The 12,296-nt window shown below is 41.6% G+C and overlaps 1 protein-coding gene across 2 annotated transcripts in view; it reads right to left on the bottom strand.

Annotated features, from left to right (window-relative positions):
* LOC145414692 (retinoblastoma-like protein 1) overlaps nucleotides 1-12,296 on the bottom strand; it is a 55,117-nt gene that overhangs the window by 32,730 nt on the left and 10,091 nt on the right. For both annotated transcript variants that reach the window (XM_080284213.1, XM_080284212.1), the window contains exons 3-6: nucleotides 10,751-11,016; nucleotides 5,575-5,700; nucleotides 4,491-4,660; nucleotides 3,993-4,247 (exon numbers count right to left, since the gene is read on the bottom strand). In XM_080284213.1, the coding sequence (XP_080140339.1) occupies nucleotides 3,993-4,247; nucleotides 4,491-4,660; nucleotides 5,575-5,700; nucleotides 10,751-11,016 (817 nt within the window). The remainder of the gene's footprint in view (nucleotides 1-3,992; nucleotides 4,248-4,490; nucleotides 4,661-5,574; nucleotides 5,701-10,750; nucleotides 11,017-12,296) is intronic.

Raw genomic sequence — 12,296 nt, 5'->3', positions numbered from 1 at the left:
TGGAGGAAGAAAAAGACAAAAGATGGAGTGTAGACTCACCCGTAGGCATAAGGAAGAGGAAAAAATGAAAGAAAGACAGAAGAGGATGGTAGGAAAGATGGAAGGAAGAGAGGAAAGGGCAGTCACCCAAGGGCAGCACTAAATCAGGTGAGTGGATGGTGAGTGCCCCCACCTACCACAATCTCTCTCTCTATATATATATATATAGATAGATAGATAGATAGATATAGATATATATATTCATGTTGAAAGAAGCCTGATTGATTACGTGCTCGTAGAGAGGTCGATGATGGGAATGGCTGCTGATACGAGGGTTGTGAGAGGACGATGTGGAGGTCTGTCAGATCATATGATTGGTATGCAAGATCAAACTGAGAGGAGTAAGGTGGATCAGGAGAGAGAGGAGCAGTCAGGGAGAAAGACTGAAAGTTGAGAAGCTGAGGATCAAAGAAATGGCGGATGAATACAAGACCAAAGTAGAGGACGAGTTAGAATTACTGAATTGGAATGAAATGGATCTGGACAGACTATGGAATGCATGACGAGACTGCTTAGTTAGGAATGCTAACTGGTGTGTGGTGTGGCAAGAGTAACAACGAAGAAGAAAGGTATGGCATGGTGGGATGAGGAAGTAAAGAGAGCGGTGGAGGAAAAGAGGAAGAAGTGGTTAAAGTGGTTACAGGATAGGGGTTCAGTTGAAATAAGAACTGAATATGTTGAGAGCAAGAAGCACGTAAAGAGACTAGTGAAGAGGAAAAAGAAGGAGGTAAATGAGGATCTAGGAAGAAAAATGAATACAAACTACTCTGAAAATAGAAAGTTATTCAAGAAAGAGGTGAGGAAATGTAGAAGTGAAAGTGGAAAGAAATGTGATGGTGTGAAGGATGCAAGTGGTAGATTATTAACCCATGGAGATGAAGTAAGGACCAGATGGAAAGAATATTTTGAAAGCCTGATGAATAGGAAGAGAGAGCAGAGCAGCTGTAAACATGACTGGTTTTGGGGGTGTGCAGAGAAGGAATGCAGTGCCAGGAGACGTGACACTCGCACAGGTGAAGAGTGCTGTGAAGCAGCTGGAAAATGCGAGAGCAGCTGGGGCTGATGAGGTGTATGCAGAAATGCTTAAGTGTAGTGGAAAGAATGGAATGAAGTGCTTGTTGGAGATATGTGAGAAGGCATGGATAAGTGAAACTGTGCCTCCAGAGTGGAGAAAGGCTGTGATTGTACCTCTGTACAAAAATAAAGGTGAGCGAAGTGAGTGCAAGAATTTTCGTAGCATAAGCTTACTGAGTGTGGCAGGGAAAGTATATGGAAGAATTATTAAAGAGAAAGTAAGAGATATCAGAAGTCCTAGTGAGTGATGAACAGGGTGGCTTTAGGAGTGGCAGAGGATGTGTGGACCAAGTATTTGCAGTGAGACAGTTAGTGGAGAAGGCTTGTGAGAAAGACCATAAGGTGTTTATGGCATTCATGGATCTGAAAAAAGCATATGACAAAGTGGACAGAGAAGAATTGTGGAAAGTTTTGAGCATGTATGGTGTAGAGGGTAAGCTGCCAGGTGCTGGCAAGAGTTTTTTATGATGGCAGTGAAGCATGTGTAAGGGTTAATGGGCATTTAAGTGAATGGTTCACGATTACTGTGGGCGTGCGACAAGGTTGTGTGATGTCCCCATGGTTATTCAATATATATGTATATGGATTTTTTTTTTTTTTCCCCCTTTTAATGCTAAGAAGAAGGAACCAAAGGCCATGAACCCACAAAAACTGTTCCTTCCAAGAGAAGAACAAAATACAAGAGAGAGCCAAATTCAAGATCCGATCAGTTCGAGATGCCTGGACACACTGCGTTTGAAAGACTGGAGATCATAGGAAGCAGGAAACACAGACAGAGGGAGACAGTACCAGAGTTGACCTGTTGCATAAATGAAAGACTGGGAGTAACAGCTAACTCTTGCATTAGAGAGTTGGACCGAAAAGGGATGAGAGTTTGCTGCTAGACAGGTGATACGCACCCGTCGTAGAGGTGGAGGAATGCATGCAGACAGTTCAGAAGAGCAGTGACCATTGAAGTAGCGATAGAAAAGAGATAAAGATGCAACAGTGCGACAAAGAGATAGAAGTTGAAGGGAGTCAGTAAGAGGAGGAGAGTTAATGAGATGAAAAGCCTTTGGCTCCACCCTATTGAGAAGAGCTGTATGTGGAGAGCCTCCCCACACATGAGAGTTGTACTCCACACAGGGGCAGATAACACCCCTGTATAGAGTCAACAACTGTGCAGGGGTAAAGAAAGAACGAAGTCAGCTTGGCACACCTAATCTCTTGGAAGCAGATTTTACAAGAGATGTAATATGATCTTTCCAAGTCCTGAGTAAATGAAACCCCAAGCATGTTCAAGGATGATTTTTTTTTTTTTTTTTTTTTTTTTTTTTTTTTTTTTTTTAATGCGAGGAAGAAGGAACCAAAGGCCATGAGCCCGCAGTAACAGTTCCCTCCAAGAGAAAAACAAAATACAATATAGAGCCAAATTCAAGATCCGATCATTTTGAGATGCCTGGACACACTGCGTTTGAAAGACTGGAGATCATAGGCAGCAGGAAATACAGACAGAGGGAGACAGTTCCAGAGTTGACCTGTTGCATAAATGAAAGACTGGGAGTAACGGTTAATTCTTGCATTAGAGAGTTGGACAGAAAAAGGATGAGAGTCTGCTGCCAGACGGGGCTACGCGCCCGTCAGAGAGGTGGAGGAATGCAAGCAGACAGTTCAGAGGAGCAGTGACCATTAAAGTAGCGATAGAAAAGAGATAAAGATGCAACAGTGCGGCGAAGAGACAGAGGTTGAAGGAGTCAGTAAGAGGAGGAGAGTTAATGAGACGAAAAGCCTTTGACTCCACCCTATTGAGAAGAGCTGTATGAGGGGAGCCTCCCCACACATGAGAGTTGTACCCACACAGGGGCGGATAAAACCCCTGTATAGAGTCAACAATTGCGCAGGGGTAAAGAAAGAGCGGAGTCGGCTTAGCACACCCAATCTCTTGGAAGCAGATTTTACAAGAGATGTAATATGATCTTTCCAAGATAAGTCCCAGTAAATGAAACCCCAAGCATGTTCAAGGATGATGTAGGATTAAGCTGAATATTATTAAACATTAGTGGGTATACCTGTGGAAGATTTTGTCGGGTTGAAAGGTGTAAGAACTGAGTCTTAGATGCATTAAAGACAACCATATTATTTTTACCCCAGTCAGAGATACGAGCCAAGTCAGACATTAGGTGTGCCATAGCCTCATCCCTTGTTTGTTGAAGTAACTGCTGAGATGGGCGTTGCGGGAACCGAATGGAAAGGTGAAGGGTGAAGTCATCAGCGTATGAGTGGATAGGGTTAGATGTACAGCTTAGAAGGTCACTGATGAATAAAAGGAAGGGAGTTGGTGATAGGACAGTGCCCTGAGGAACACGTCTGTACCTGCAAATATCCTCCTCCTTTACTGCCCAGGTGTCACTACCATACAGCATTACACTCGTAACACATGCTGCATACAAAGACCTCCTTAGCATGTAGGGAGAGTCCTCTCAATGTCAGGAGAGTCAAGAGCTCCCTGAACTTCTTCCAACCACTTCTCACCCTAGCCACAGAGCTAGCTTCAGCCCCACCTCCATATATAGCATACATAAATTTAAAAAAAAGTAGCTAGAAATAAACCATGCTCATCAAAAGTTCATAAAACAAAATATTCCTACTAGCAATTTTGACAATATTCACCTTCCTTGTTTTGTTTTTACTTAGGAACACAGAAACAAGGTACGGTACTAAGCCCATCATGAATCAGAAAGACAGCTCAGAGGCTGCTGGATGCTGGTAGAGTGAAGATTAGCAAACATATACTCAGCACTCCTGCAGTATACTGAAATTATTACAAGTACTTGTACACACTATGTGAAACATATTAATGAAATCTGAAAATCAAGACAAATAAACAAGATTTGCCCTACCTGAACTAAGCTCCTCCTGGCTTGCCTCATGGAATTTGAGTCCATTGGAGGAGATTCTGGAAGTGTGGGATGAATGGATGGAGGGGAAGCCCCAGCCACACCAGTCAACATTTCATCCTCATTTAGAAACATGCGCTCATCAAATTCTCCATAGCTCAGGAGATATTCTTCATAGGCATTTTTCACTTCCTTTACATTGTGATCAAAGTTTGCTTGCTCCAACAACCCAGTTCCTTCTACACCACCCTTCAAAATCTGTGACAATCATAATGCATATCTAAATGGCACACAGTGTATATTTATTTCTGCATACAAAAAAACAATATCCACAAGAAAATGACCAAGGAGAAGGCTAATAATGAAACCTATCTATTTCACATTTATCGGGAAATTATGAAATTTTTATTTACCAGCATTATCTTTTACACAAACTAATGGAATTTTAAAAAATCATCAAAGGCAAAAATTATTTTTTCCAAAAATTCTATACACACATACCTTCTTTTCTATTAGATCTCTAATGCGCTTATTCCAGTAGTACTCTCGCACAACCTTGGTTTCCACAAGTACACCATCAAACTTCTCACACAAGTAATCCATAATTGAGATGGGCCAAGAAGCAAGTTCACTTCCACTGGATTCATTTTCCCAGAATTCACGCGGGACACCTAAGAGAAAACAATTCTTTAAAAATTATACCAATGCTTACAAAAATCCATCACAGAAGATGTAATGGTACTAAGAATGCAGCCATACTTGATGATGTACAGTATTTCAGTAACAAGGTGGGAAAAAGAGGTCTGATGCTGATGAGAGAAAAGTAAAAAAATAGATAGATATAAATAAGCATTCAAAATGAGGTTCTCATGAAGGCAGGGCAGGACTTGCTTGCCTCCACCAACCAAGATGCTTGTTGAATCTGAATACAATGCTAAAAATGGATAAATAAATAAATAACAAGTAACACTGGCCAACACTGGTTCACTAATGCCCGATCTCTTCCATTCATTCATTCATCATCTAATCCTTTGCTGCCCCATGAGAAGCATACCAGAAATAAAAAACATTCAAAGGAAATTTCCCTCCTTGGAAACTATGTTCAACATAGACTACTACAATATCATCAACATTCTATCACTTCTTCAGTAATAACAATAAAAATATGCCTAGGAAACATTTCATTCTACTCTAACACAAATACACTCACACTTCAGTCAGGACAAATACAATTCTTCAACATATCGTCAAAAAGATCTCCAGAAAAGCACCTATTTACATGTCAGAATTTCTGCACTCAACTGAATTCATGCCTAAAAAAATTTACAGGCCACAACAAAAATTCAAATCAAGAAAGACTATTGTTACTAATAGTAACTATCTTCTCCCGTTTCAGAAACACTATGAACAATCCCATGACAATTCCTTCACATAATGTTGGAATTAGTGACTCGAGATGCTTTGATTTACCACATTTACTTCCAGTGCATAGAAAACTAATGTATGGAGAGGGGGTGAGGAAATGAAAGCCATTACAGTACGTGAAACATCATACTTGTGAAAATGTAATATTATTATAACTTACCTTGACAGTTTGGATTGATGAGATCTTTACGATTGGACAGCATCACATTGCCATATATCAGGTCAATTGATGCCAGTAGTAGTGAATAACAGCTAACAAGATCTTGTGGGATACTAGGATACTTCCCTGCAAGTAAAACATTCATATGAAAATATGCTGTCAGGAGTGTGCAGCCACTATCAGTACACAATGTAGCTAGTGGTTCTTACAGCTGACTCTACATTTCAATGACAACCCAAATGGTTTCCTGTTTATCAATAAGCTTTTTATTACTCTTGTGTGGTTAATCACACACTCTATAAGGGGAGAAACAATATTCATTATTAACATCATCTGGACTCCTTTCCCATCCTTGGGCAGGGTGAGGAGTAGCAACGTCCAGATAGCCTAAGCTTGCCCTATTCAATGTGCCATGCTTCTATTCACTCATCACTCAAGCCCCCCCGAACCCTGGCTCCATCAGGGGGGGTCCACGTTCCGTAGCTTCACATTTACACATTTGATGGGAGTAAATGTGAACGCTGTCACGTTAAAAAGGGGTGCCTAATCCCTAGTCATGTGCTCTTCCACATGAAATTCATCCAGCCAGCTCAGTCTCTCGAAGTCCCTTAGCCTCACCAACTTCCATACCTCTCTTCCTCACACACTTATCCACTATATCCCTCCACCTTCTTCCTGACCTACATTGCCTCCTCCCTCCTTAAAATTCGCTCAGGTATACCATTTTCACCACTCTATTGTTATCCATTCTCTCCACATGACCACACCATCTCAGTATACAGTAAGCCCTCACGTTTGGCGAATTTCAACTTGGCGAAACTCACTTTTGGCGGTAGGGTGGCCACGGACCACCGAATGCGCGCTTGGCGATTTGAATTCAAACTTGGCGGTCCCCTGGTGGTCCCCCCCACTCGATGTGCCACAAGAACAGCCCCAAAAGCAGCCGCAACCTCCCCAGCCATCCCAACCTCCCCAGCCAAGCTTCGCTGCCCTCTTTAAGCTGGATGCTGACTTTTCTGGCTTCGATGAAGTGGATGATCAAGCGAGACAAATGGTTGCTAAGGGGGTTATGGGGAAGGAGGGGGAGAGTGATGAGGAAAGTGGTGGTAGCAACTAAGCTGCCCCCACTGCCACTCCGACGTCCCCAGCCAAGCAAGCCTATCTTCACTCTATTTACGGTTAGTTACAACCTTTATATCATGTCTTATTAGCTTTATTTATTGTTTATTGGTCTGTTTTCTACATGTGTATTAATATGTGAAGGCAAAAGATTTTATTTCAGCTCGAAAGATGGTGTTTTAGGGGTCAAAAGGGGGACTTTGGCAATGACCAAAGACTGATTGAGGCACTTTATAGGCAATTTATATGGTAAAAAGAACTCGCGTTTGGCGAAATTCACATTTGGCGGTAGTTTCGCCAGACTAATTGGATCGCCAAACGCGGGGGCTTACTGTACTCTCTTCGATTCTGGTGTCCACAGACTTCCTCACTCTGCATCTTTCATGAATCACTATTTCATATCCTATCCACCCTCTGTACTCCACATACATTTCTCAATAGTTCCAACTCCACTGCTCTTACTCTTTACATTTTATTTTCATGCCACACTAGTCATATGTTAACGTTGGTAATAACACTCCTTCATGTTGCCATACCTCACACAGCTACAACACTCAAACCTCTGTTTCTTATCAAGGCCTTCATAGCACCAGTTACCTTCCTTCATTACGGCACTCGACTTTCCACTTCTTTTGCAAATTTTCCTCTCTTTTTTATAACAGTACCCAGGTATTTGAACTCTCTCACAAATTCCAGTCTCTCTCCATTCATTGTAACATCACACTGGGAGTCATCTCTCTCAATAACCATCACTTTACTCTTTTCTGCATTTACTCTCAAGGCACGAAGCTTACAGACATTTATAAAACTCTGCACTAGTCAACCAAGTTCTTGTCCATTATTTTCACATAGCACTGCATCATCAGCATACAACAAATCTGAGATATTCCATCCATCACCATTCATTGCCAATGTCATCCCTCTCTCCATAATTCGTGTTTTTACTTTCATCACCCCATCCATATATATATATATATATATATACTGAACAAAAATGGGAACATCACACAACCTTGTCGCACGTCCACACTGATTATGAACCAATCACTTATTACACATGCCTCACTACCATCATAAAAGCTCTTGACGGCACCTAGCAGCTTACAATCTACACCATACATGAGGAAAACCTTCCACAATCCTTCTCTCTCTACTTTGTTGTATGCTTTTTCCAGATCCATAAATGCCATAAACACCGTATAGTCCTTCTCACACACCTTCTCAACTCTCTGCCTTACTGCAAATATTTGATCCACACATCCTCTGCCATTCCTAAAGCCACCCTGTTCGTCACCCACTAGGACTTCTGATCTCTTACTTTCTCTATAATAATTCTTCCGCATACCTTCCCTACCACACTCAACAGACTTATGCTACGATAATTCTTGCACTCACTTCGCTCACCTTTATTTTATTACGGGGATACAATCACAGCCTTTTTCCACTCTGGAGGCACAGTTTCACTTATCCATGCCTTCTTACGTATCTCCAACAAGCACTTCATTCCGCTCTCTCCACTAATCATCTCTGCATACAGTACACCTCATCAACCCCAGCTGCTTTCCCATTCGTCAGCCACTTCACAGCTTTCTTCATCTCCACGAGTGCCACTTTTCCTGACACCACATTCCTTCTCTGCACAACCCCAAAACCAATCATGTAACAGTCACTTTGCTCTCTCCATTCCCATTCATCAGACTTTGAAAACACTATTCAGGGAAATAATGATGCAAATCAGACAACTCCAACCCTCTAAATCTCTCACAATATACTCAGGGTCTCAGTTCTGTGTCCTGTGCCTGCCCTAGAACCAGTAAAACAAGATATGCTTGTATGACTGTGAAGAACGTGAGGGTGTGCAGGGGGAAAATCTGAGTGGAGATAGTGATGTGACTACAGAACATGGTATGATGTGATGGAACTAAAAAAAACAAAGATCACACCAACGAAAAACCTTCTGCAAACTCTTGGACTTAAACCTTGGCATCTTATGGCACATCGATCAGATATAGAGTATACAGTAAAAGTAGTACTGGAGAGGGACACTTTCACGCGCTGACATGTCATGCTCCACTGCCCAGCACTACCAACATTTTTCAACTCCCTCCCTGTCTCCAGAAAGGAGAATGATGGACTGCAGAATGGAAACTTCAGCCTGTGGTCTACTGAGCTCATGTTCACATAGGTTTACGGACAATTCATCTTCAACAAGAAAACGTGAAAAAGAGCGTCAGATTTGTATTTAAATCTGGAAAATGTGAATGAATAGGTAAACTTGGATGAAAGGTTTCATTACTGCATCCATCCATCACCATACAGATACAAAACATACAGTTTGCAATTTGAAGCACAGAATTGTGAATGGTGATGCCTATGAAGTGGAGTCAAAATTCCTGGGAAATGACTGGGGAGTGAATGAGTGTGGCCCATTTAACTGGACATGCTACTGATAGTTTTCCCACTATCATTTTGCTCCTCTACCTTGTTCTAAGAACCCTACATTACCCCATCCTTCAGTGGGAAAAAAAGACTGAGATGATGATATGCTCTGAAAATTATTTAATACTGCAGAGCCATTATGATTATGGTGACATATGAGAACACGATAACTAAAAGGATGTTTCAGTGTCAAGTTTTATGGGTGACAAAAAGTGTCAATTCCCCAATGTCATTCATTACGGTACACAAGTTCAGTAATGTACAGACAGATAGGGTTATGAAAGAGGTTTAAATTCAATATGTGGAAATTTGTGAGTTGCATGGGTCGAAAGCACAGTAAATGTAGAGATATGGTTGTTAAGGGAGAAGTTTATGGTGAGACAAACTTGAACTGGGGAAAGGAATTTAAATACCTCAGTGCAGTAACAGAAAGCAAGATAAATGTGCAATGAGGTGGAGCAAAGTGGCAGAGTGATGAAAGGTGAAGGCCTACATATTATTGTCGCAAAAATATCCCTGCTAATACCAATACACCAATCTTGTATGAGACAGCCCTAGCATGTATTCAATATGGACGGTGGGTGTTAGCGCCGAAGTGGTGACATGTAGAGGTGTATGATATGTAGGAGGACTACTGGGCCTTGGAGCAGGCTGTGAAGCCTATGCCCAGTCAAGCACAAAAAAAAAAAAAAAAAAAAAAAAAAAAAAAAAGGTTCTAAGTACAGAAGCCGCAAGAAGACTGCATTAAGTGTTCATATTAACAAATGGGTAAGACTCAGGTATGGCATGGATGAAAAGTGCAGAGTATGAGCATCGATCTATCTATCTATTGCCAGACGCCATAATCCCGTAAGGGGTGGCCGTTTGACTTTGAGTTAATTGTTTTACGGAGCATAAAATCAGAAACAGGACTACCCAAGATTGTGTGGAGAGGGAGAGAGAGAAAAAGAGAGAGAGAGGGGGGGGAGGGCACAAAACTATTGAAAACTGGGTAGATGTGAATTAATTAGATCATTGTCATATGGAGATAATGGATAAAGACAGGGTTGTGAAATGTGTGTGCCAACAGTGGATGGAAGTATGCCAAGCTAAGAATGAAGGGCATGGTAAATGGGGTATGAGAAAACAAGGTATGTAAGTTCACGAGGTAAAGGAATTGATGGGACTGAGGTGACTGGGTGAAGTGCAATATGTATAGAAAAGCACAGGGCAGGTTTGGTCCCCCCCCCTTTTTTTAACCAATATTTAACTTAATGACTATCTGGCAGGTGCTTTTTATAGTGCATCCATATAATAAATTTATGACTGGTTAAGTTTGTGAAGTAGAGAAAGATTTCAAGGCTTTGAAGTGTCAATAATTATGTGGCTCATTTTACTGGGCACATTATTGATGATTTTCCCACTACTGTAGTTTCTCCTCCTCTGATGCTGAATCACACCTCTTGGTAGCATGAGGTTGGAAAACAGGCCAGGATAATGATCTTGTAATAACAATGGTGTGAAACAGACTGACTAGAGAGTGACAAGAAAAAATCAAGAATTTGAAGTGTATGTGAATGGAAACTTAAATGAAAGAGTTGACACTGGCCCTATAAATAATACCCGGTATAATATCTACCTTTAATTAAGATATAAAGTGTCCAACAAAACTGGAATAGCTCAGTTGCATTGCAGGGAGGACGGCGCTGTTTGCGGGAGCGTTGAGGCCGAGGAAGGTCATTGGCTGGGTCCTTGAACAAGTCAAGGAAGATGGGCTTGTATTTTTTGAATATGTTGTTGGAGACAGCAAAGTTGCGCTCAAGCAAGTCCACACTCCGGCAGAACCCTTCGTCAAAGTTAGACATAGCCAGCCATGATTTCATCTTCTTGATGAACTCAGTCAACCTGTAATAAAGTACAGTAATTTTAAAATAAAATAACCATATAACCAAATTATGGCGCCTGGTGGTTTAGTGGGTAATTAAGGCACTGCAATCGGACTGAGCCGGTGCAGGCTTATATCCAAGGGGCGGTTGGGGTTTATTGCTCAAGTAATGCCACTCAGGGATGAGTGAGGCTGGTCACTCTCATCTTAAATGTCAGGACCAACTTGCCTAGCCCCGGGCTCCTACGCTCCTCATGGGGCAAAGGATTAGATGCTGTATGTATGTATGTATCTATGCCATACTTAAGAAAAATCTACCCAAATATGGCGCTCCTACGCTCCTCATGGGGCAAAGGATTAGATGCTGTATGTATGTATGTATCTATGCCATACTTAAGAAAAATCTACCCAAATATGGCATACATTATTACAAATACTATTCAGCATGGTCACATAACTGGAAAGATAAAAATTACGTGGGGCATTCGTCACTGTGTCCAAGCCAGTAAAGCCATATCTATTCTAAACTGATTCTATGTAAACATGACAATATGGAATGTACAAATCAAGAGACCACCTCAAACGTGACAGGAGAATTTAGTGGCGTTCTGAGACAGCATGGAGGAGACGAGGACTTTGAAAGTGTTCCTGTCAATACCTTAGTATGGGAATGAAACCAAGAGAATGGGGGAAAGAATATCTGTAGACAAAAGCAAGATGGATGGTTTAATTAATAATATATTTATGAACGTTTTGAACTGGATGAGATGTGGAGGTCCTGAAGTGATAACGACATTAACATAAATGGTCTTGAAACTCTTGAAGAATGAGCATAAACAGGGTGCCCATGAAAATCTTAACCTGAGACTGAGGGTAATACTGGAACACAGACCACCTGTGGTATGAAAGAAGGGACTGGAGCAGCTCAGTGGAAAGAAGGATGGGGAGTATCTGAGAATGTGAATATAGTATGTGACAAAAACACAGCCTTAATCCCTAAAGGGCAGTCAACGTTCCCGAACGTCCGCTAAGGAAAGGGCGGTTGACGTTCTGGAACACATTCCTATTCTGCGAGCCTATTACATGAAACAAATGGGAGATATGGCAAAAGTGCCTGTTAGGATGTGGATATATCTCATGACACCACCTTGAGTCACTTCCAGTTGATGCAAGCGCCTGTAAACAACAGAGGTAGTGCGCTGTGCAAGAATTCATTGAGACCCCCAGGTCAACGCAGAGATGTGATTACGTGGTGCTTTGAGTGCGGTGTGGGTCTGTATAAACTGCTTTACAGAATACA

The sequence above is a fragment of the Coenobita brevimanus genome, chromosome 100 (genome assembly GCF_032717465.1).
Source record: "Coenobita brevimanus isolate Jiangsu-jjx chromosome 100, ASM3271746v2, whole genome shotgun sequence".
Taxonomy (NCBI): Eukaryota; Metazoa; Arthropoda; class Malacostraca; order Decapoda; family Coenobitidae; genus Coenobita; species Coenobita brevimanus.
Note: the sequence above shows the minus strand (reverse complement) of the source record. Positions and strands in the feature narration are given on the sequence as shown.